General features: G+C 43.8%; 1 protein-coding gene and 1 pseudogene across 5 annotated transcripts in view; one reads left to right on the forward strand and one right to left on the reverse strand.

Moving 5' to 3' along the window:
- AP-1gamma (adaptor protein complex 1, gamma subunit) overlaps positions 1 to 26,674 on the forward strand; it is a 154,125-nt gene that overhangs the window by 33,386 nt on the left and 94,065 nt on the right. For 4 of the 5 annotated variants that reach the window (XM_075878193.1, XM_037428585.2, XM_037428587.2 and 1 more), the window contains exons 4-5: positions 415 to 511; positions 8,766 to 8,851. In XM_075878193.1, coding sequence (XP_075734308.1) covers positions 415 to 511; positions 8,766 to 8,851 — 183 coding nt within the window. The remainder of the gene's footprint in view (positions 1 to 414; positions 512 to 8,765; positions 8,852 to 26,674) is intronic. The other variant, XM_075878195.1, reaches the window with a different exon arrangement.
- On the reverse strand, positions 12,028 to 12,383 carry LOC142775867 (peroxiredoxin-1 pseudogene; annotated as a pseudogene).

The following is a 26,674-nucleotide window of genomic DNA, read 5'->3' on the forward strand; positions in this document are numbered from 1 at the left end:
CCAGTGATGCTGTGCACATGGGTTGCCGAAGCTTGAGTCTGCATTCTCGAGGCGCTCGTTTGCTGTGCCTTCAAGAAGTGCTCAATTTCAAACGCCCTTGATGTAACTAAATGAGGTGCTGAAGTAGGACATCTCCAACTATGGTGTTTCAGAATAAAGAGCGTCAGGCTATGTTGAATAAGTCTAAATAAATGTATTTAGTTCCCATTTTTCTCGTGCTATATTAAGGTAAAAGCTTCCTTTGTCGTGTTAGCTATCCCTGATATACGCCTCGGATTATATGCGGGTTTTTACAGTAAGCTCTGATACCCAGGTTATTTTGGGATATCTTAGAAAAGTTGTTCAGGATCTCTTTAACATTGCATTTTCACTTTCTGTTCTTACAATCAGTTATTGTTATTACTATCCTTGCAGGCTGCCTTGAGTGCCTTCAGGATTATTAGGAAGGTTCCAGAGTTGATGGAAATGTTCATTCCTGCAACACGGTCACTCCTCACTGAGAAGAACCATGGTGAGTGTCTTGTACAATTTTCAGCCCATATTGCTTATGCACCGAAGTGGCAGTGGCCAGCGAGTGTCTACTACTGGATATTTTAAAGATTTCTTACTGCACAGTATGGCATTGGTGACATCATGACTTGGAGGGTGTACTGTGTTACTCATATAATGATTGCATTCTTTTAAATAAGAATGGTGTTTAGGCAAGTTTTAGGGGGGTAATCATTAATTTTTGCCAAAGAATAATTTTACATTATATAGTTGCTACATGAATTGCTTACTGCCCCCCCTTTTCACTGTGCATTGTTTCCGTTTTCTTCTTTTTCTTTTTTACAAAGGTGACACTTTCATGTTCACAGTTATTTTTTATAAATTAAATTAAATTTGAATTTTCAGAAGTGTTTTTAAAATACTATGCTGTAGCGATGTCATCAGACAGCATATGCCACCATCACACTGCACCTCCTCTACCTGATGTTGCTGGTTAGACACAAGCTTAATGAGAACCAACCAACAATCGAGCCTGGAAAAGTGTAAGGGGCGTTACAGTAAAATCTTGATACATTTCCAAAAAACATGTGAATATAAATGTACGATCTGACAAAATGTAATCCAAATCCATTAAAAATTGAGGCTGGAAAGCTCATACTGAGTTGAAAGGGCAGAAAAAAAAAAATTTTCTCAATGGACTCTTTAACGTTTAAACTTTCGGCAGCCAGAGGTCAGCCAGCTAGTACCAGTCCTGAAAAGAAACAACGTCCTGGCCCTGTGCAAAAAAAAAAAAAAAAAAAAAAAAAAAAAAAAAAAAAAAAAAAAAACAACTCGAGAGCCCCTGAATAATATTGAATATTGAAACCTGAATATGCAATATTGAATTTTTGAAATCCCGAGAACCTGAATATTGCAAAATATAATGCTGGGAAAGCCAGCATAGATATAATAAAACGCTACTACCAGGACAGCAAATTAAACTTTGTGCCGTGTGACAAGGTTTTTTCTGCATTGCTGCTCGGAAATTTGGTGCTACGTCTGCAAAAGAGCGGAAGTGATAGTCTTGAGCATGCACATTTGTATACGATCTCATACATTCGCACAATCACAGAGGACTCAAGCCCGTCAGTGAAGAAAACTGCCACCCCACTAACGGTTTTAGCAAGCTCAACTCTGTTTAGTACACGTAACAATGGCAGTGCAACACATTATATGCAAAATCTTGCAAAAGTGATAAGTGTCCCAGAAAACAGCAGCTGTTCATGGCTATCACTTGCTATTTTGCACACATGCACTGATCAGCTTGTGTTCTGTCTTGAGACATGCTCCAAGATGTTCGCGGCCACTTTTAGTGTACCATCTCGCACGGCGGAACGGCTTTAGAAGATAATGCCCGGCATATGGCAATCGAAGGTGAAGTACCTAAATGCTCGTAATGTGATCGGTTCATTCTTCACGAAAAATGGCGATGAGCGTGCATAGTCTTTTTTTGGCATCTGATAGCCAGAAACCTTCTCGATATCTCTCAGAACAACTTTTTCCTGGTAGGTTTATGATGACCTCCTGGTAGGCATAGTCCAGCCAGGGAAAAATGAATGCCTACTGGAAGTTTGCCGCGAGTTTGGCAGAATAACATCAAAACGAATGCACTCCGAGAGAAAAGTGTGGAGGAAACGACATCTTATCGGCCATATCCACTGGGCCACTACTGGGCACAATGGTGGTGTTGCTATGCTTACGTGTATTCACAGCAATGTGGTTGCAGCATGTACATTTTCATAGGTCTCATACCAAACCGTGGCGGACTGGAGGAGCGAGTGATAGCTTCTATCTTTTGTGCAGCATTGTTAGCTCCGCAGTGTTCTCTCAGCTGTTGTTGTAGCCATGGGGTCTGAACAAAAGTGTGTGGAAGGCATGTACACTTATGTACTTTGCTATGGATGGATTTACAATTCTCAACGAAGTTGGGCCAAGTTTTGTAGAAACCACACTTTTTTGGAAGCTGTCTGGAGGCTTTGATTGTTAGCATTGCTGCCTGCCTTTAGGTCAATGTGTGGTTCACAGAGAGTGGCGATCGAGCTATTTGGAGAAAAAAAAAAAAAAAGGGAACGGTCATGTATTTTCGAGAAGACCCAGGGGGGACAATGAAGGGGAGATGCTCCTCGAAAAAGTTTCTTTTTATTTCTAGTAATAGAGACTTGAAAAGTTTGTTAATAGTATAGTTTTTCATGCAGATTTCAAATATGCAATCATTTTTTGTGTAGCTGCTATAATTATTGAGTTATGCCATAAACAATAGCAAAAAGTTACATTTTTTGCGGGCACTCTTTTATGTACTAAACTTTCAGTAAAAGTACTGTGTCTGATCTTATTTGACTCTTGGTAGATTGAAAAGTGCAAATATCTATATAGATATGTCACAGAAATATTGGAACCAAGAAAAAAAAATTGTATTGAATGACTTATTATTTTCAATCTCCCTTGAAACAAGAAGCTAATATTTTCACAACTAATGCTGGTAGGCATTGCAATTTAGAGTAGATATTTGCATTCTGCATGTGTTGAAGAATATGTGTGCCAAGTTTCGTTACTATACAATGAGTATAAGTTTCTAAAAGGCTGCCCGGAAAACGTGAAACTGTCAGAAAAAATGAAAATGAGAAAAACAAGTTTGAAAGTTCGCAAAGTTGGCATTTATTAGGAAATCATTCTTTTTGCATCAAATTGGGGCACAATGAAAAGTACCTTGCCTTGAATGCACTGCAAGTGTCTAGAAGTCCCCTGCACCATAGCTTGGTCCTTCACGGCTCTTGCGGTCAGTGTCCTCAACACGAGCTCTCTTCGCTGTGTTGCGACGGTGTGCCCTCGCTTCTGCAGTTTGCTTCAGGTTCATCTTCCTGATGCGCATGACGTCACAGTGGTCAACATGTGTGGCCAGATCTTGTGAGGGGAGAATTCCAATGCCTTCGAGCACTTCTTCAAAGCCCCTGTGGCCTTTGTTGTACCAGAGTACAGCAAGAGCGGTGGCTGTCTCCACAGTTGTTCTGGAGGCGAACTTTGTTTTTGGACATAGCAGCCATATCTTGCTGTTCAGCGATTCGGCTGCATTCTGTGTCTTGCCATGAAGGCACCGAATAAGGAGTTTCTCCTCTGTAAGGCGCTTGTAGATAGGCATAATTGCCAATCCTTGAGCCTTCGTCAACAGTGGGGTGTGGCGTGGTGCAGGCTCCCCCAGTGCTTCCGCACGCTTGTGCTTGCACCACGAATTTGGTCCCGCGGGGCAAAAGTTGTGGCTACTGGCACCATCACTGGAGCAGCAATGAAAATACGATGCCCATATGGCAGTGTACATATTTCGGACACTGTCTTTGTTGCTCGTGATGGCGATCTTGTAATATGTTTGTAGTTTTATTATTGTCGCATCTTTCCGTTTTTCGCCTCGTGGCAGTGGCGTTGCCAATTTCCGTAGGGCAGTTCCCAAGCGCTTTGCAACGTGCTTCGCGCACTCTTCTTTGTCAATGGGGGTGTCACAGTATACATTTGCCTCGCAGACTGCAGTGTAGGCCTTGCTGTCACCATCACTTAGGAAGCTGGTGAATCGCAGTGGAGTTTCATAAGACAAGGTCCTCTGCCATATATTGACAGCTGCCGCAGGTTCCATTGCATGCGATGAGCAGTCAGTGTTTTTTTGGCAAACTGGAAGATGAAAAGCTCGCCATATCTCTTCATCCTCCCCAAAGTCCCTGTGTATACTGCAAGCATGGCAGTAGTTCGAAAGAACTTCAAAATCGAGGCAGAGCCTCGTGTCCAGGGACACGACTGTGCCCACTCCATTGTGGCTTTTATGACCTCTTTTCTGCCAGGTGCCATCAAACATGACTGGCACATCTCTGCCGCCGACTGCGTCCTTCGTGATGTTTCGTGCCTGGTGCAAGTTTTTGCTCACTGCCGTCATCGCCGCACCATGGAGCTTCTTGCAAATGCCGTTGAATGTCTTGTGATGCATCGGGCTCGGAAGACCGAGAATCGCACAAAATCGTGAAAGTTGGTCGTGGCCTGCGCCTATAGCGCGTGCTGCCAGAACTGCCTTCACGTTTACAGCAAAGCTGTCACGCGAGCTGCCGCTGTCAAAACGAGCGCTCGTTCCTTGGTCCCCGGCCGAAGCAGTACGTCTCGACGTGTGCGTGAACGAAAGTGCAGATTCAGGGCAATCAGAATTTTGACAGCACAGTTCGAGGAATGCCGAAAGTCCTTTGCGCTTTCCAGCTGCCTCTCGCACGCCGAGCTTCCGTTCGCGGCAGGTTGGGCATTGCGCACCCGCCACAAGTGCGTCAGCGCATCGATTTCGCAAAGCAGCATGTTCGCAGTAGCAGCATCTACCGGTCTACGTTCACTCTCGAAGAATCCAATCTTCCTTTGGGATGCACTGACGAATTCCACGGCAGCGGCTATTTCACAACCACTGTCGCAGGGTTTGGTGACGGTGTTAGGCCTATCCGAAGTCGGAGCGTCGGGGCGTTGGTCGGGGGCGACATCGTCGTTCGCTGTCGCTTTGCGAAGCGTCCGACGCCGTTTCCCTCGATACTTGTGGCGAGTTCTGAACTTTCGATTATCTGAACTGCACTTCTTCGGGCTTGCCATGACGCAAAAATGCAGAGAAACGCAGAAAAACTTGATCGCGACGTCCGAGGCTTCGCTCTTTTGCCGGAGAGATAGGAGGGGGAGGAGCGTGGAGCGCACCGCCGTCCAATGGCGGCCTCGCGCTGTGTGCCGCGATATTCAAAACGCGTGACGTACGCGTTGTTTTTCTCGTTTTTTGTTTATTCTGCGTGAAGGCACGAGACTGGCTACTAGTGGATTATGAAGGATACGGCCTTCGCAGCATGCGTGCACGATTGCAAATGGCGGCCAACGCGTCGTTTTCGCGACAGGACGACGCGAATTTCGCCGTTTTTCGCGACTTACGCGCATTTCTCGCGTCACCGCTGCCCACTTGGAAGCATTTTTTGATAATTTCTCGTGCGAATTTCAGCTTGATATTTTCAGAAGTAATAGATTATAGTCCAAGGATGCCAATACAGCCGAAAAAAAAAAAGCGAAAATTTTCCGGAAAACCGCGACTTTTCGACCCGCGTCTCCCCTTAAGCAAAGCAGAGAAATCACGGAGGGGAGGAATTAGGCACTGCAACGAAGCCATAGTCGCCGCATGGTGGCTGTCTGCTACTTTGTGCTTTAAGAGTACAGCCGTGGCCCTGTGTAGATAGAGCATGCGAGCAGCCAGGGTTTGGTCTGAGGGGCAACACCTTGAGGCTGTTTATGGTTCTGACTCTGTTAGCTCGACTACTCGGCCGCACGTGCTCCTGACACACCCCGTCAGAGCACGAAATGGCCTCAATGTGTCGCTCAGCAGAGCAAAAACTGGCTGCTCGCATGCTCTACACAGACGTAGCTGTGGCTGTACATGAGAAAGCCCTTTTTGCACACATGATTGAAAATTTCTGGTGGCAGAATCTATCATATGATAAGTTTCTCTATGGTGCTGAATGCTCCATGCTGCCAAATAAAATTTTCAGGAATATATGAAGTGGAACTTTTACACATTGGGTTATCTTTAGTTTTCAAATTGCGAGTGTAGGAACTGGGAAATTGTCCTGCCGCTGTGGTCTAGTGACTAAGGTGCTCGGCTGCTGACCCGCAGTTTGCAGTATCGAATCTCGGCTGTAGTTGCTGCATTTTCGATGGAGGTAAAAATGCTGTAGGTTCGTGTTCTCAGATATGGGTGCACGTTAAAGAACCTCTGGTGGTCGATATTTCCGGAGCCCTCCACTGTGTCGTCTGTCATAATCATATGGTGGTTTTGAGACGTTAAACCCCACATATCAATCAATCAATTAGGAACTGGGAAATTGTACTAAGCAGGAAGGTATCATTGAGGTTATACTGTGTTTTGTAATAATTATGATATAAATGGGAAGAAATTAAAGTGAATGAAAAGACAACTTGCTGCTAGCAGGGACCGCACCTGCAAAAGTTATTTGCTTTAGTTTTTTTTTGTTTTGCTTAGTTACAGTAGAATCTTCTTGATACGTTCCCATTTAGTACAATTTCCCGGCCCCTATGCTTGAAATCACGAAAACTAAAATTGCCCCCATAGCGCGATGTGTTGATACGTTCCGCTCAATATGTTCTTGGAAAATACGATTATTTGGCAGTAGCGTTCGGCATTGCATTAAACTGCAGTCGTATGATACGTTCCGCGGGCAGAAACTCGCATTCAGGTGTGAAAAAACAAAACTCCTCTCGTGTGCTTGTGAAGTGCCAAGTGGCAGAGTGTCGTTGCCCGGTGACGGCGGTTTCTTTGCTGCGCTCACTTGTGACCCTTTCATCCCCCGCATTTTCTCCAAATTATACTCAATCATCCCCTCTACACTTTCTTCGAATGCCCAGTCGCCCTCTTCAATACTCCTGCAACTGTCTGTGAACCACACGAACACCCGGCTGAGCAGTTAGTTTTAAAGTGGTTTTCAAAAAATGCCTTTTATTTTCTGTAGCACAGTGGTTTTCTTTGTCAGCTGGCACCTTGGCACGATTTCGCTGAGCACAGTAAAGTCTTCATCCGTAGCACAGTACGTGAAAATGCGATCATTTTGCACTACAACACCCGACAGAACACTACGGAGCTAACCATGTGACACAAAGAATAGATGCGCCCTTGTTCACCTCCAGTTCACCATGCTTTAACACGAGGCGCACGTGCTGCCTTTGCTACACAACGCGCCGCTGCATCTGCCTTATCTCCCGATCCTGTCTCACGTGCAGCTGACATCTGCCACCATGTTTTTCATTTAGAAAATTTACAAGGCCACGCGCATTTAAGTATATTAGCCATGCACCTTTCAGCGGGAAAAGTGCGAACGTGGCATGCCTATGGAATGGAATGAAAAAACTTTATTTTAGTTCTGCAGGACGCGCTTAGCGCGTAGTAGGCGTCTCCCACGTAGAGAGCCTATCTCCCCTCGCTAATCCCCGTGTCAATAGCGTGGGATGCGTGATCGCTGTGTTATCAGGGTGTCTGCAACTCTGCAGCGTAACCTCCATCGGAAACGAGCGCTGTCCAGTGAGAGTCGTCGTCTGGGCCTCAGGAATTGTTGGTTTTCGAGGAGAAAAAAAATTTGCGGATATGCAAGTCAGGCCCTGTGCGTGTCTGCACGTTGCTCAGTAGTAGTTTGCGATTCGAGACAGCTGCGTCCAGCATGGCGGCGGGGAAGCACAAGCCGTTGTTGATTAAGGTGAAGCTGAACATCCTTCGGTGGCAGCTTGCATCGGAGGATGCAGAGCGCTGTGAAGACAACCCTGTGGCGTGCATGTCTGATGACGCCATCGATGAGGAGTTCCTCTCCATTGGCGCCGACACACCCTTCATTGGGTTCATCTAGATAGACGACAACGTCCCGACTTCTGAGCCGCAAAGCGTAGAGAGATTGTCGCGGAGGTGGTAAGGGGCAATGCAGCGGAGGAGGCGAAGGACATGGCACCAGAACTGGGCGCCGGCCGGCTAACTTCGCCGAAGCTTTTGCTGGACTGGAAGCTTGCAAAGCTTTCTTTTGCACAAAAAAAAACAATGAAAATGCGGAGAAGGGTCGACAATGTGTGCAGAGGGAGCTTTTCTTGTACAAGGGTGAGAGGCAGCAGCAGTAATTTACTGTTTTTTTTTCCCTTACACCTCTATATGGACTTCTCAGCCTCAACTTTTGCTGGATTCAGATCGTACGTTTACCTTCCACATTTTTTTTAAACATATCAATGTGGTTCTGTAATAGCCAATGCCCTGGACCTTGACCAGGCTAGATTCCACGGCTATCACTGTTCTTACCAATTCATCTTTCACATTGGCACTCTGTATAAATGTAGGGATGACAAGGAGAAAACAAGGAGGGCTACTGAAACTGAAAATGTTCATAGAATCATTGTTTTTTATGCCCCCATTGAGAGTAAATCCATTTGACTTGTAGTTCTCTCTGGTTATAACAGACTTAGTCAATGTTTTTACTAAAAGTCTGTTGTAACAGTACAACTTGGATTTTATATACTCTTTTTCCAACAGACCAAAATCCTCTTCATTAGGGAAGTCTGTTGTAATGACGTTATACTGTATATATGGTATATGGAAAAGTTTATTTAAGTTTTTCCCATTTCTGAAATTTGTGAATGACTCAAAATTTCTTGAACTAGTACATGTTTTTGGAAATGCTTATACCTGAATATTTTTTGTGCAGGTGTGCTTATCACAGGGGTCATCCTCATCACAGAAATGTGCGAGAAGAGTCCAGACACATTACAGCACTTCAAGAAAGTGAGAACGGTTTGTTGATGTTGTTGTGGACTTTTCTTTTCTTTCTGCTTTGCTTTGATCTGACTTTGTTATCCTTGGGACCAAACTTGTGAAGAAATTAGTTATCACATTCTTTTCAAGTTTCACAGGGTGCTCTTTTAAACACAGTTATGTAATGACCTATAAATTGCCAAGAAGATATTCATGGCTTTTTCTACTATTTTAATCATCCTTTACTTACTTTGCTTTTATTGCATGTAGTACTAAAATTATGCAAGCTTTCTTGTTGAATATGTTTAGATGAAGTTTGAAAGTATTACTTTCAGTAATTAGTATATTATTTGCTTAGTGCTGTGGATTATAGCAACTTCTTTTTTCTTCTGTGGTGTGTTCTAACTGAAGTGGCCTCTCTATATAACTATTATAGTATTGGTTTCTCTTTTGGCCTTCTATGTGGTCTATCATTCACCCTGTTGGAGACTCTGCCATTATAATGGCCAGATTGGCCAAAGTATTTTTTTTTCCAAGTTTTAAAATGTTGCATTTGTTTTGTGCCTACGCCAAAAAAAATTTACATAAATGTAATGGAGAAGTCCAAAGAAGCACTTTTTTATAGTATGCTGTCTAGAAATGTGGGCTAGAAAATAGCCTTTAGAAAGTATCGTAGTATCACGGGCGGTCGTGGTTAAGAAAAAATTGCACAGAAAGTGAGAAATAGAAAGCTTCGAATGTGGCATTTACCCTTCCTTCCCTTCTCTGGTGATGCCCACCCCTAAAAATTACTGGGTAGAACCTTGCTTCCTGTGTACCATGCAGGGTTTTGTAGAGTAAATCTACAGTTAACCGGGTTACCTTTATAAGAAACCCTGATGTGAATGACAATTGGGGTATGAGACACCAGTGTGCCTACACTGAAATGGGGGTTAAACTGAAAATAAGAACATGGTACTCTGCCTATGAAAGACATCTTTTATTTAAGGTACATCAACTGCTTTCCGGTGAGTGTCTCTTATGTATGGGTCTGACTGTATGTGTAATATGAATGGAAACAGTTTGGTACACTCAACAAATTGTATGGGCTAGAGGAGGATATACAGTCAAACTTTGCTACAATGAATTTCGCGCTTTTCAACGAACGTTTTTCGATTGCTCGCCCGCATTCCATAGGCTCTCTAATGTATTAAAACTTCCTCCACAATGAACCACTTTATTATTGTTCTCCCGGTCCAACGAAATTTGCCCAGGACATGAGTCACTGAACCAGCCACAAATCGGACCATGCTAACTAGTGAATTGAAGTGACAACACTTTTTATCCTTAAAAACGGCGCAAAGAAAAAAAGTACACACGACAGCAGCTGTCGTTGCATTTTTTTTTTTCGAGATGTCCCTAATGGGAAATTATTATTGGCTCGCCTGCATTCAGAGTCTACATTAAGCATTTTCTTGGTTACCTGACAGCTAAAACGATTGTAAATGCACCAAAGTTGACCTAAGTCCACGTAACCAGCCAAATGCTGCAAAACCACGACATCATGGGGGACGCCATCGTTTGTGGTTGATGACGATGATCGACAACATTCTGTGAAGTATAGAGTTATGCCGTGAAAGCCTGCGAGCTTGGCCTGCTAAAACCGAGCCAAGTATACACGTTGAATATTGGTTGCTGGCTATTTTTTTTATTATTATTAAATGCGAAGCATTTCTTAGCGAACTTCGGTGACTATGACTGTATCTATCTGTCTATCTAGCCGCCTACAGCTTAGCTCTCCTGGCCGTTTTGATAATTGATTTATATTAAAATTGATATGTCATAACATGAAAATCGTGACATGTCATTAATGTCATGATTTACATGTTATGGCCTTGCTGCTCTTCCGGTGGTTTCGTTCACATGACATTGCAAAACTGGTATGGTAGGACATGACTGCATGGCGAACGTCAGTGACAGGCCCTAATGTGGAAATCATGACATGCATGTCATGTAAGTCATGACTACCCTCCACGCTCATGGTGCGCTCGTGGTCGTTTCGCTAGCTCCACATATAGTAGACTCTCATTAAACGAAACCTGAAGTGACCGGGGAAATGTGTTTCATTTAACAAGAGTTCCGTTTACTGAGAGTTGAGCTGAGTTGCAGCATTCAAGTATGAAACCAATCATATCAAAGGCAGTTGTTCCATTTAAGCAGCAGTTCCGTTTAACAGATTTCCGTTTACTGAGAGTCCACTGTATATCAAAATTGGTATTACGTGGTGTGAATGGATGACGAAGGTATATGACTGGGTCAAACATGATAATCGTGACATTTGTGTCATGTTAAAGCATGACTCCATGCCACACTCATGATGCACTCGCGGCCGTTTTGGCATGTACTAAATTTGGTATTACACCACGCGAACGGACCACGAAGGTAAATGACACGTCCAAACATCATAATCATGACATGTGCGTCATGTAAAACATGACTACATGCCACGCTCGTAGTGTGCTCGCAGCTGTGCAACACCACGGACCTGAACCAATGGGTGGGGGGGGGGGTTTCAACTCCCTCTCATGCTTAATCGTGCGTGGCTTAGCGCTAGCCTCACATCTATCAAATTTGGTGTTACGTGACGTGTATGGACAATGAAGGTAAATGACACTGCCAAACATGATTATTATGATATGCGTGTCATGTAAAACATGACTACATGCTACGCTGATAGCACGCTTGAGGCCGTTTTGATAGCTTCACATATACCAAATTTGGTATTAACGTGATGTGAATGGATGTCGAACACAAATGCCAGGTGCAAACATGATAATCACGACATGGAGGTCATGTATAAATCAAGTCCACCACGCAACGTTGCGTTGATTTCAAAGTGACATGCTAACCTTCCTCATTTGTGCTTTGCATATAGTCGATTTCCACGGTGCGTGGGATCTTCCAATTTTTATTTTTCACCTGTTCTGTGGCGTTAGCAGTGTTAGTCCTGGTTAGTCCCTGTCTCGTGCCTCGTCTCGTTAGCTCAGTAGATCAGTAGTCCTCTAGCACTTTGTTAGCTACAACCTGTGTATTTTTTTTTTTTACGGCAGCGAAAGATTATGGCGGTGACACAGAGTAAGAAACCGAAGCTTCTTTCGCTAGAGAAGGTGGAAAGAAATGTTTCTTTTGATACTTGATATGCAGCAGAATAGAACAGTACAGTGTCACACAAAGACATAGGCTTGAACAAGAGTGGGATTTGGCTTGAAGCTGTGGAAAAAGGGAATCAGTGGCCAGCCTTTGAGAAGTAGGCCTTACTACCCTTGAGTTCGGGCTTCATGGTGTCTCCACTGGGCTTCCAGTTGGCTGGGCAAACTTCTTTATACTTGTCTGTATACTGGAAAGCCTGGACAAGCTGGAGGGTCTCGTCGGCAGAGCGGCCAACAGGGAGGTCGTTCATGGTGATCTGGCGAAGGAGGCCCTTGTCGTCGAGGATGAAAAGCCCACGGAAAAGAACACCTTCATCCTCCTTCAGGACTCCATATGCTCTTGCAATTTTGCTGGTCTTGTCGGCTATAAGTGGGATGTTCATCTCGCCAAGGCCGCCATCTTTGCGCGGTGTGTTGATCCATGCAAGATGGCAAAAGTGACTGTCGGTGGAGCAGGCCATGACCTCGCAGTTGATCTTGCAGAACTCTTCAGCACGGTCACTGAAGGCGCCCCGCCATGGTGGTCTAGTGGCTAAGGTACTCAGCTGCTGACTCGTAGGTCGCGGGATCGAATCCCGGCTGCGGCGGCTGCATTTCCGATGGAGGCAGAAATGTTGTACGCCCGTGTGCAAAGATTCGGGTGCAGGTTAAAGAACCCCAGGTGTTCTAAATTTCTGGAGCCCTCCGCTACAGCGTCTCTCATAATCAGTGGTGGTTTTGGGACGTTAAACCCCACATATCTGTCTATCGGTTACTGAAGGTGATGATCTCCGCGGGGCAGACAAAGGTGAAGTCAAGAAGGTAGGATAAGAGAACCAGATACTTGTCCTTGTAGTCGGACAGCTTAATTTACTTGAATTGGCCATCGACTACGGCAGTGCCGCAGAAGTTTGCGGCAGGCTTGGTCAGCTGAGGAATCACATGTCTGTGATTTTGGTAGGTGGTATGTGCATAGAAGAGAAATATAGGGTAATCCATGGAGACACCGTCAAAAAGAACCGCTGCACGGTACGAGAAGAGAGCGCTATACATTAAGGTGGCAGTTCCACTGCCGCCATCTTGCCAGTAGTGCCCCAAACGACACCAAGCACCGGCACTAAGTCAGGAATAGAAAGAGAACAGTTCGGAGGTTTAAAGGCTGGTGCACACCGGCGACTAGCAGCAGTCGCGCAACCATATGCGACTTGCGACCAAGAAGCGACTGATGTTCACACCGGCAGAGGCTGCATGTGAGCGACCAGAAGTCCCAATACCGGAGAGTCGCATCCGGATCTTGTTATCAGCAAGAGCTCTGGAGACGGGCGCCGATCAGCTGATCGCCGCTAGCTGAGTAAGCGGAACGAACCGAGCGCGCCGCATTTAATGTTTTCGTCCGTTCTCGCACAGCGTTCCCAGCAGCGTCAAGGAGTTCGATTCAAGCGAAGAACAAAAAATTGCCGTGGCGCTGATGGGCTATGCCATGGTGTCAGCCCTGGCAGCACAGAAGCCTCCAAAGAACAAAGCTGGTAGTGGGTGTGACCGTCCCTTCGCTCGCGAGAGTTGGCCGGCCATACAAGCCGCCTACCTTCCAAGCTGCGCTGCGACGACGAGGAGTATTTCTGAGAGCGGTACTTATTTATAAATGGTCCTTGAATTTAACTTGACTTGCCACAGCCTACAATGCAGCACAAATGCGTCTCGAACATGGTGTATTTAGTCGGTGCCAAGGCATGAAGCACTAAAGCGTTCCAAACGCGCTGCATTGAAGGCGTGACAAGTCAGGTTCAAGACAAAAAATGATTCTGAATGCGGGGGAAAGATAGTGCACAATTCATTTTCTTTTTATTTTGATGGTGTTAAGCTTCTTGCGAATGCCGCCACGAAAATTAGACACTTTGCTCGAGCTTCTGCGCACCGCCATCTCCAAGCCAATAACCCCGTGGTGGCCATAGTGCCACAGACCCAGAGGAACGCTGTATTTTGTATCTGGCGGCAGGAGGCACGCAATGAAAAAACAAAAAACTGGGCGTCGCTGATTGGTTGCAGCAGCTTTGCAACTGCAGTCGTGCGACTAAAAAATCGGTCAGGAAGCGACTAGCCAAAGCAGTCGCTTTGCGACCGTTCGCGACTGTTTGCAACCAGTCGCAAATGGTTGCGCGACCACTGCTAGTAGTCGGTGTGCACCAACCTTAACTCCCGAACTCGTGCTGTCGCGCCGCACTGTATTAGGAGGGAGGAAGCGTGTTGTCACGGTTCAGAGAAAGGAGGCATTTAGCAGGGGCTTCTTTCTTCTCTTCAACAACACTTCTATCTCTCCCTCTAAAATACATGCTCCTTCGTTGGCATCCTCTGCGGCGCGGTACTTTTCACGCGAGGAAAAAAGGTGCTGCTAACTGCTCAAGTTTACTTTCAGGTGGCAGGCTGTCGACCAGTCCTGTCTCACTGGCCAGCTGCTCTCCATGACACACAATGCCGGAATGCGCGGCTGGCTGACAAACTCTCTCGCTCAAGTCACATCACAATCAAACCATGAGACATCCTTCGGTGTACTTGTTTAAATAATTCCCCGCTGTCGCTTACTCCTGCCTCATTCAATGATGGCTACCGTTCAGTTGTGATATCGTTCTGCCTACGAATTCGCGTAGAAGTTGGCAGTATTGACTGAGAAACAAATGAATAAATAAATATTCTTGAGCCAGGAACAGCGGTCATCATAACAAAATCACCTTTTTATTTTATCCATTTGTGTATATTTTTTTAATTTAACAGCCACTCATTCGTACCACTTTACCACACCAGTAACGATAACTTTCTCGAACAGGAGACCGCAACCAGTACACACACGGGAAAGGGGATGAAAAGGGCCCCGCCGCGGTGGTCTAGTGGCTAAGGTATTCGGCTGCTGACCCGCAGGTCACGGGATCGAATCCCGGCTGCAGCGGCTGCATTTCCGATGGAGGCGGAAATGTTGTAGGCCCGTGTGCTCAGATTTGGGTGCACGTTAAAGAACCCCAGGTGGTCAAAATTTCCGGAGCCCTCCACTACGGTGTCTCTCATAATCATATGGTGGTTTTGGGACGTTAAACCTCACATATCAGTCAAATCACGTATCAAGGGTATGAAAAGGAAACAGAGCGCAAAAAATACACAAGGGCGGAGGGGGAGACTTCCCCACTCCCTTTGGGCGAACGTGCCAAACTGGCTTGAAGAGGGGGCGCAAAAAGTGTTGCGATTTAGTGAAACAAGGCGTTGAGCGGGGGCTTTTTTTCTTCCTTTCAACAACAACCCTTTGTCTCTATTTCTGCTTCTCTAAAAACCCTCACTCACTTGTCTCTGTCCTTTGCGGCGCACTGCTTTTCACACTGCAAACCACTCGCGTAGACTGTCTAACCAGCTACTCAGTGCCAGAATGCGAGGTTCGGCGACGAGCTCCATCACCAATGTTGAATCACAAGTGAACCATGCGACGTTACATCCTTTCGTGCACATGTGTAAATGTTCCTCTCTGTCACAGTCCTTTACCCCTACCTCATTCAGTGTCAGAATGGAGGTTCAATGACAGGCTCTATCGCGAATGTTGCATCACAAGCGAGCCATGCAACGTTACATCCTTCCGTGCACATGTGTAAATGATCACCTCTGTCAGTGTCCTTTACTCCTACCTCATTTACTGAGGGCCACTATTTAGTAGTAGTCGTATTGAGCTAGGCAGCGGTCATCGTATCAAACAGCATTTCCTTTTCTCTATTTAGCCAGTTAGTTCTCCCACCCTCTATCCCACAACACACCCTGAAACAAGCGATCTATCTACTATTATTTCTCCCGAGAAAGAATTGAGGCCAAAATCTTGTAAAAATAAAATGCTTTAATTATGAAATAACTGCCAGGTATTGCCATATGTCATTTACTTTGTAGGCCATCAAAAGGTACACTCTCCTTCTTTTCCCAGGAAAGGATTGCTCAGGCTACATACTTTCTCGAAGCACCTGTCCCCCATCAATGCAATTAGACTGTGTCCCCATAGAAAACAGCATCGCGCTTGCACTCCGTTTACACCAATTTGACATAATGCAGCTGTAGCGCTCACCTTTTCTAGTGCATCAAAAGTAATGCACTGCTCATGAACTCCATTTAAAAGCCCTCGCTTTCTGTCCCTGCAGCTATCACGTTGTATCAGGAATGTGCACTGTAGCCAACCGAGCCAAGCTTCGTTAACCTCCCTGCCTTTCCTCTCTATTTATCTCTCTCCCAACCCGATATGACGGGTGACCACCGTTCCTCTTTTCGTGAAAGGTAGCCAGTGGGTCAACTTGCCTCTCGATATCCATAGCTGCCTGGCGAAATTCACACCGATGTGATTTCCTAGGGCATTAACTCCTTTACATGGATGCGATGCACCTGTTCTCGCATTCATGTGAACGTGGTGCGTGACATTGCCGGCTTACGGCTGTGTACGCAAGTGTTCTTCCTTTCAGTAGAAGACGAACTGCACCACGCTCCCGATCACCGTGGAGATGGAGCGCTGGCCTCTGGGGCGACTGACTGAGAATAAATCTCAGTCAGTCGCCCCAGCTGGGACTGGCAGGTGAGTTACTGGCGGTCGCATCGATCTGGTGGGCTACAATCTCATTTACATGAACTTGTGTGACTGTAGCACATGTGCTCTGCAAGCACATTTTGGAAAGGCAATGCGATGCCCTTTACAGGACTTCTCGTCTTCTTGCTACAGCGGCCATGTAGCGATGCTGGGCAAGTTGGCTGATGTCGAAGCAATACATGCGCTTAGCCATGTGCCAAGCATGGGAGGCAGAAACTAGCACATTTTTATCCTTCATGAGCCATTGTGTAAAAGTATACATATTAGCATGAACAAAGAAACAGACCACAGAAATATGCGGGAGGAAGCAGAAAGGCCTCTGCGACCAACCTTTAAGCTTCCTACCACTTCTTCCTCGAGTGTGTTTTTTTCTTTCTTTGCGCTATTATAAATGCCTTATAGAGAAAGATGCACGCATTGTGTTCGCGTGTCATGGAGCCATCATTCCACACCTCGTGATTTATGGCCTGTGAGTCGACCGGGACTCGCAAAAGCATCGCTCTCTGAAGCATTAGTGAAATGCGTCTTCATACGAATTTTTGTTTGTTTGTATAAATATGATATGTGACATGCTTTTGTGGCATTTGTGTAAGCATGTTTTATGAATAATGATGCCACTATATTTGTTACAAACTTATTGTTTTCAAAAACACTTCCCTTCGGCTACCAGATGCAACTCCAAGTTTATCTACGTTGGCTCGCCAGCCTTGTGACTCGCACTACAAGTCTACAATCCACTATCTTCAGACATCGCAAGGGCTAAACATGGCAGACTTAAGCAAGACATTGAATTGTTAGCGGCTGCTGCTTTCCCCCAGCCTTTCTCCTTCAGGCGAAAGCAGTGGCATATAAAACTCGAGATGAGCAAATATAGAGGGAATAGGTTTGGTCACAAGCACAATATGGACTGCGTAGAGATGAACAGCTGTTTATTTCATCTGCCACTGCAGGAACACTAGCATGGGGACGTGCGCACAAGATTCCTAGCCGGACGTTACCAATTGAATATCACTTTATTCTGACGGAAAAAGTGTGTTGTGTGAAATGATGTGATGCTTCGGCTTTTTTGTTCACCACCTCAGTACTTACGTATGCAAATTCTCGCTAAAGCAAGAATTTCTGCGTAGTCTCCAACCTCGGCTGCACACAACTGTATATATGCAGCAGCGAAAGAACCGGCACACCAAGAATATCACGAATACTATGCTGCTTGCCGTTGGTGAAACTTTGCTTGAGGTAGTTCACTGCATAATGAAAAAAAAAAAATACTTAAGAGGCTTACTGTGTATTTAGAGAGGGAACATGCAAATCCAAGCGGCAGAAAATCCCGATGAAGAGTGTGCCCGCACAAGCCGAAGGGTTACCACAAACACGGCAAATGCTTACCAGTGAGGCTTTCTACATGAACTTTTATTGTGATTTGTGTGGACAGGTGCACAAGTTTAGGTGTGAAGCTTGCGAGGTGTATATGCTGGATTGACAGAAACCGTGTTCCATGCCCCAAAGTTTAATCGCTGAAAGAGCAATGAATAGGAGAAACGTGTGAAGTGTTAAGCAAAATATGTTCACACTTCTTAAGCCATGACCTTGAACAGCTGTCTAAAGCCGTGCAATAGAAGCGGAGGTGGATGCATGGTAACAGTGGAAGTGTCTTGTCGCATGGTGGTCTACATTTGCACTGAAGAAAACCTACCAATCTCTTATCTGGCGAAGCAATCCTTAGATTGAGCGCCATAGGAAATATGATCTGGTTTCACCACTGCAATTGCCTAGATTTGGCGTTTCCGGCAAAGGGTATTGTTTATATTCGTGCGTGGTTCTTGTCTATGATAACGTACGTTTGCCTGCCCTACTTTGTCCTCCCCCACCCCTCCCCACGTCAGGAAACATAGTCAAAACGCAGCGCATAAATTCCCCTTCTTCCCATCGTCATGAAGGAACTCACCTGTGAAATTGAGCACCTGTGGCAGTGGTCTAGTGGCTAAGGCACTCGGCTGCTTACCCGCAGATCGCAATACTGAATCCCGGCTGCAACGGCCGCATTTTAGATGGAGGCGAAGATGCTGTAGGCTCGTGTGCTGAGATTTGGGTGCACGTTAAAGAACCCCAGGTGGTCTAAATTTCTGGAGCCCTCCACTACGGCGGCTCTCATAATAATATGGTGGTTTTGGGACGTTAAACCCAGATGTCAATCAATTACATCTTGCCCTGCAGTCAGCAAAAGTTCGTGCCATTTTGCTTCGTTATTACTGGCTGAAATTTGAAAAAACCTGTGTTTTGTTCCTGCAGCCATCAACGCAATAAATACTGTTCAGTTCTGTGGTTTTTGAAATCAATCATGTATACACACAGAAGGCTTCAAGTGAAGAGTTCGCAAGTGCCCCCATCCTCTTGGAGTGAGCTTGAGGAACGCCGTCATGGGGTACCCCAGAACCCTAGGAGTGCTAGGAAATATATGCATGGGTGCTCCTGTGTTTGTAACGTATATGAAAATAAAATCAGAGTCCTTGAGCTATAGAGTGCAACGCACGACCTTCTAAGGTATACCACACACAGTTGGTTAGAGTGGGCGTACCTGCCATATTTCCACTTGTAGCCTAATCTATAAGCACAGACGCGGTTGACCATGATGAGTTACTCTTGCAAGACGCGCTCTTGCCGCGCCGTAGTTCGACTGGCCCACATTTGGTTGACACGGAGGTTGTGTTTATTTGTTGAGGTGTTTGCTTTGTAGCAATGACAGAAAGGAACACTCGTCAAGTACAAAACAGTTTTTGTGTTATTCCTTTATGTGTGCGCCTCATCTTGTACTTATGCTGTTTATTGCTATGGATTCATACCAACAGGCCCAGCCAACCACACTTCTTGGAAACTGTACTTTTTATGACAAGGAAAAAAAAAAGAAAAAAGGGGATAAATTTAAACTGATTCTGAAAGTTGAGGGGCTTGACTAACCACTAGAAAGTGCCAGGTGTGTGAGAAACAAATTTAACATTCCAAAATTGATGATCCAAAAGCGTCGTTCAGCGGTGATCGATTTGAATAGGCATGGTAACGAAAGAGTTCACCTACTTTACTCAGTGCTATTGACAATTGTCTGCATTTCTAGCTGTGCTATCAATGTGAAAAAAAACTAGCTAAGTTAATTGCAGTAAACTAGCTAAGTGAATTGATAAAAATTGTAATGTCATATCATTGAAAAAACTGCATTTGGTAACAGGCAGTCACATTTGGCACGTGTGTGTGTGTGTACAGAAACCTGGCAATTATGGTATGTTTATCGACAATATTCATGGCACAAACACCTACGATGTGGCAGTCGTGTTGTTTTACAGGCTGATATAGCACTTCTGTAGTTGTATTGTTGCAGATGTCGTTTTCGTTGTCTATAATGTACATTTTTATTTAGTTTTTCCACTACCAGTTGGCGTAGTAGTGCACTTCCACTCAGCAAGTCCTTTCACTCCATAATGCACTCTTTTATCTCCTTATCTGGGCACCATTTTTAAATAAATAGGGACATGCACGGCTTTTTGTTGAGCCTAGAAGCCACAGTGACTTTATAGGCATGTATATTGATGTAGAATTCTTAGGAAACTGAACTATTTTTCATTTTCTTATGTTGAAAGGTCATATGTAATTCTTTTATGACTATGCTGAATTTTATGAGAATGTTGGATATTGATTCTGCTGTGCTTAAAAATGACTAAGTACTGAATTCTGATGAAAAGGCTCTGCTAGGCTGCTTGTCATAGTTAGTGGGCCAGACCATGAGGCTTATTCTTCGTTTCAATGTCTTTGTTGCAAATTGGTTTTGTCTACTGATTTTTGAAAATGTTGAACATTTCTCTAGTGAGCAAGAGTAGCATTATTAAAATAATTGCATAAAGCGGTTGCATATGCCCCAACTTAGCTAACAATAGTTATTTAAAAAGCCTCTTTCATCATTTAAGTAGTAACATTGGTATTTCACTTTTTATTAGCTTCTTAAAGGCCAACTTCGATGAATTTTTGAAGTCAATGAATCTTAGTTAAATTTGCTGGGTATGTTCTTTTACACACTTTCATCAAGTATGCGAAATTGCAGCCTTGAGAGATGCGCTGATAGCTCACTAATTATTATTATTTTAGTTATCTAAAATAACCTATTTGGTTTCTCACAATTATTCGCCACATTGTGTGTGACGTCAGCCTAAGCACATCATTGGAACTGAAGGAAGGCCTGATACAGGTGTTCAGGGACACAACGAGCGGACCATCAATAAGACAACAGTCGTGTGTGTTTCACCAAGTCTCCTTAACATTGAAAAGTTTTACATCTAACGAATTCAGAATTACACCTCAAGGAAAAATTGACACTAGCAGTGAAGCAGAATATATTTGCTTGTGCTATGTGCTTACCTGGTTCATCTCTCCACCAGCAGATGCTACCAGCTATCCAGGCCACTCAAGTTGTTGCCTGTGGTAAACGACTAAAATGCTAAAAACATTGGCAAACAAACTGTGACTCTCATATTAGTATTTTAAGAACATATTAGATAGCGACATTTAACATTGTAGCTCTAGGATCGATGAAATTAATTACCAGTCAAGTATGAGCTGCCTTATACATTGTGCAGAGCTTACCATGCACCGGAATATCTTGTATACGCTATGTAGAAAGTTGCCATGCAGCAAAGCTTGTGCATGCATACACTTAAGTAGATGCTGTATAGCCGTACTTTTTGTATGGATTTTTGATCGTCATATGATTTGTTTTCATTTTTCTGAGCATTTCTACTCTAAGGCATGGGACAGCAGCTTCTCAGAAAGCTAGAATTTCCATTACTTTGACTTGGTCAGAAAATCGCTAGTTGCTCTTGAAAACTCTCATATGTCACAGAATAACAAGAATGCATGCCTTGTAGGTATAACTTCGAAAAAAATGGCAAACATGTATCTAGTGTCAATGTTTTGCTTTTTTCATGTTTTTTAGGTGTGTTCTTCTGAAAAAAATGGCAAAACATAAAAGAAAATTGTGTGCATCCATTCAAGTGTGTGATATTAGTGACTTATGGTATTTGAAGTGGTCTTTAATGCCTCTTTTAGAGTGTTCACTTCTGGTTACATCGTGTAAGTGGTTCATAAAATTTTTAGTTCAAAGGACCTTTGCTCAAAAAAATTACCGCTGACAGTGGTGTCTTCTTTTCCCTTTTTGCTCCCTTTGCCCGTTTTTATTCCTGTTCCATCCTCGAACCACTCTCGTTGCCATTATGACGGGAACAGTACAATGAGGTATCGCTTTTTACAACTTGTTCATTCCTTGCCTTTTGTATAACACCTTAGGCTTTTCTGTTTATCTGGTTCCCTTTTTGAACTTTTGATATGCCTGCTTGCTTTTGTAAGCATGCCTCCTTTTGTAACGGTTTCTCACTCTCACAACTCTAGGCACCTTGGTTGCACAAATAGAGATAAGTTGCTAAATCTTATCTTAAACAGCAGTTTGGACTGTGGTTTGACTCACTTGCAACCTTGGCAGTGTAATGCGACCCTGCAGCACTTTCTCTGAAAGGTTCGGTATATTTTTGGTAATCAGAAATACATTCCTAAGTAGGCTTATAACAAGAAGTCTCATATGCACTGATCTAAAAGAATTTTCGGCAATCAAAATGATATTGTCTTGTATGTGTTGGACAACTTGTCATGCTTGCTGTTGCACTCCAAAGGCTATGCACTTTGCTCCGAGTACCTGCTGTGCCAAAACTGCAGTAGAATTATTTGGCTTGCTGTAATCTGAAATATTAAATTAATTTTGACCACCCGGGGTTAACATGCACCTAAGTCTCAACACATTTTGCATTTTGTCCCATCTAAATCCAGCCACCGTGGCTAACAGTTAAATGTGCAGCCTCATGCTTAGCATCTCTTTATATACCGCAGTGGATATTCAGCAAGCTGCTCTTAATCATTGCATTAATCTTTTTTTCTATTACCATAGTCTATGGCAATATTGTATAGCTTTTCATTATCTGGTCATCTTTAAGGCTGTAGTAGTGTAGTGGTTAATCTACTCTGCCACCATATGGTACCAGTTAGCTATTATTAAAATTTCTCATTTTCCAGAGGCACAGCTTATTTGTGGTATTTAAAGAAGCATACTCAATATCCATGTTGTTAAATCTTGTGGAAAAGTGAGCACAATAGTGGGGGTTATGTTGATTTAGTTTAAAGAAGGCATTCAGTCTAGCAAGTGATATTGTAAGATCATAGTTGGCATTGAACATATCTATATTTAGAATACTGTCAGCTAGCGACTGTGAAAAATTAACAAGTTCAAAAGTGTTGCAGGGATTTCTTAAGGGAATTCTCAGAAGTAGCTTGGAAAAAAGGTGTGTGTGAGAATGGGGATTCAGAAATTAGCTTTTCACATTTGTGCATGGTAGCTTGGACGATGTTTATGTTACAGGGACATGCGTTTTTTGAGATGCAGCAGTAGCAGATTTGTTTTTGTTCATTTGGATGTCTTACTTGAACACTTCTCTCATTGTTGCATGTTTGTTAAAAGTATTTAGATATATTAGAAAGAAAGAATTGATTGTCTCGCTTTGTTCATAAAACAGTGCCACTTCCAATAGGTGTGCATTATATATGCATGAGTATGGTAGACAGTCAAGTGCTAGGCTGACTTATATCTCGATTTTCTCATCCTGTGCTTGTCTTTTTTGTCCTCTTATTGTACATTGTGTCTTGGTGATTAACTAATCAAACATCATTTTTACAAAAATTTCAAGTATTGCTAGTCAGGCCCTTGGCTACATTTCCACAACAGTGGCAGTGCAACTCAGATTGAATTTGTTCCCTGTTTTTGCAAAGGAACTGTGTGCAAAACTGCGACACAGTTCAGTGGCTTGTCATAACTACAATGTAGTATAGTCAGCATGATTGAATACACAAAGGGCAACATCTAAATTTTAACATAAGACTTTGAAATAACCTAAAATGTTTTAACCAAGAATTAGTACAACCGTGGTTCTGGCTCGATATTCGGAAGAACAAAGTAGCATAGCAGCTTGGGATGCCACCCACTATGTGGGAAATCAACCGCATAGGACCACCAGACCAATAAAAAAAAGGGGAGGGGGTAATCCTTTGTGTGTTTGCGTGTGTCTGTGTGCGTGCATGCACATTTGCAAAAACTCTGAAAATGCAGAAGCTTGCAGTGTTTTCATCTTTGCCGTTGTTGGGATAAATCAGGAGACAGACTGGTTTTATCCTGTAGGCATTACACACAACCTTTCCGGTCTCAGATGCATAGAAGGTTGTGGGTTCTGGTGCAATTGACGACAAACATATTTTTTGTCCACTTTAGTTTATATCTATTTATTCGTAATTACTGTACTACAGTTTAAAATAACACATACTGTCCCCTATGCTTTCCTTGACTTAATATTCTGTTGGATTCACCAGGTTGTGTCTTATCGGGTGGCTTGATAGGAAGTTGGAAGTGTAATCGACAGCTACGTGGTTGCCGTGATCTCTCACTTGTCGTCGCTACACTCCTTAAATGTGCTCCACAGTGCAGCAAAAACTATGTATTCCCAAGAAGTGGTAATTGATTTTCAGTTATTTCTTGACGGCCAAGAAACTGACTAACTCTGTTTCAGAAGTTTCCTTCAGCCCTGTGGAGGCTACAGGGCCTCCAGCCAATAGGAAAGGCAATTAGCCCCTCCACATGTATTCATCCGTGCCGTGTCATCTGCTCAACGTCTTTACGGCGTCTGCTCGCTTAATTGTCTTTGCAGGCTCATTGCATGTAACATGGGTGATTTATTAACTTTAGAAAGTAAGTAAAACTGTCAAATAAGCTACCACACTTCAACTTCAGGAAGTTTGACGTCTTAACAACAAGACTTGTGGCTCTACTGAAGATCGGTAGACGTTCATGCCCGCAGATAACTTCACTTTGTGGCTATGACATGACTGCTTCTCTGTCGACGTGTTTTTTCTCGTCTCTTGCTGCAATGCTTCTTTTATATTTTTTTTTTGTTTCACCGAAAGAGCATTCGATGCATGCAGAATGCTGTGCGAGGTTGCATGTCTGATATTTGGAGATGAAGCTTTCTTGGTCTGGCGACACAGCCCAAGCCCTGGCCTCGGCGCAATAGGCTTATTAGATACGGCTAGCAAGCAGCATATCTCGCTAATAACGACCAAACGTACGTGATGCTTCATCCTCAGAGCAAGATGAAACAAATCGATGGCTGATTTCACCATTTCACCATAAACGCGCTATGGGCGTTTAGCAGGAGCAAGTTCGGATCGAAGCGGGCGGTCGTGTCTGCATGGGGGCTGCCATGTCGATCTGTAACTGACACAAATAATTAAATGTGTAAGAAATGAATGTGATGAGAAACATATCGCGTATTGATGTGGTGAAACAGTACCCCACCATTTTCAAGGCACTTATATCTGAGACTATGTTTCACTGTGCCTGCGGCTTTCTTATACCCCATAGCTTTGATAGTGCTGAACCAAAGTTGTGAAACAGAGTATAGTTTTATTCGGTTGGCATCACACACGACCGTGCTGATGTCACTAGAGACATTGAAGAGGCAAAAAAAGCATGGAGAGAAGCACCAAATTGCATTTTGTGGCTATATTGTGCCGCTACATAGCTGCCACATCCACCAGAATTTATCATAGAGAAATTTTGTACATATAGTGGGTCATTGAGAATGTGAACATGTGAATGGTGATTTAGGGGCTCTTTAAGTTGATTGCTTTTAACCTCCAGTGGCTTTCAGTTTCTGTGTTTTTACCGAAGTCAGCAGTGGTTGACAGAGCAGTGTTTCAAGTTTTATTGGCCACTCATCGTCCTAGAAAATTTTTTTTATTAGCTGGCTAGGCTGTCATCTTGCCACAAAATACAAATTAGTTTTCTCGTAATTTGACTGTTGCAAGTCTTTCAAAATAAGCCTGTCAGCCATATAATGGCTGTACACGAGAGATTTCAACTGCAATGCAGTGCATGAAATCACTGTCACCTAGAGGTTTCATGTATTGCTTACACGGAAAATTCACCTTTCCATTTTTGTGTGCAGTTTAATCAGCACAGACTGACTTTCTCCATGAAAGTCTGCAGACATTGCCTATGAAAGTTAGCGATTTTGTTCTCCCCCCCCCCCCCCCCAAAAAATAATAAAAAAGTGCTGTGGTCCCATATTCTTTCCAACCTTCACATACTGTCACTTGTTTTGATGCAGCTTTAAACCCTTTTTTTTAAAGTTTGGAATGGAGATGTACACTCATATTGTGCTGAATTGATAAAAATCTGGTGGCTCAATGCTACTGGATTGTGTTTGTGGGGAGTTGAAACAACTTGCTCCACTCTGGTGCTGTGTGGGAATGCAAGTGTGTATGTACCATTCATTAGGAGTAGGCAGGCCAGTGGAGCAAGAAACGAGCTCAATTTAAAAGCTACCTGAGCAGAGGATGGCCATGGCGTTAACTAGTTATCTCAGTCTAAAATGGCTGTGGTGAACCATGCCTTCATACCCCCAGAAGGTGTTACAGCAGGCATGTGCCCTCGCTGAAATTCCTTCAGTATAATATTTTGCATAAAAACAACACTCAGCACCTGCGTTAACTAAAGACTACACTGCTATAACTTGTTTGATGCAGTATTTTGAAACTCCAACAAGGTGTCAGCCACCTGGCAGTGTGTTAAACCAGGGGCGCTGCTCAATCGGCAGCCGCGTTTGCATTACATCAGACTGTGCTTTGTCAATGACTTTGACTACTATTGCACCTTCTTTCTTTTTCAATGTGTGTGTGCGGGAGAGGTTGGCAACATGTCTGATGCCCTCTACTCCTTTTCTACTAAGCCAACAGTTCATGGCAAGGTAGTCTGGTTTCAAACAAACGAGCGAACAAGATTAAAGCAGTACACAGCAAACATTTACTGGCTCCTATTGTAGCAACTACTTAAACAAACAAGCTAAACGAGAAAAGTGCCACAGGTGAGGACAATTTATATCTACGTAAGAATGGCGAGAACACAGATTGGTAACTTAAATGATAGAGTGTTAAGTAAATCCGACTAAGATAGCATTGACTTCA

Source organism: Rhipicephalus microplus, chromosome X (genome assembly GCF_043290135.1).
Source record: "Rhipicephalus microplus isolate Deutch F79 chromosome X, USDA_Rmic, whole genome shotgun sequence".
Taxonomy (NCBI): Eukaryota; Metazoa; Arthropoda; class Arachnida; order Ixodida; family Ixodidae; genus Rhipicephalus; species Rhipicephalus microplus.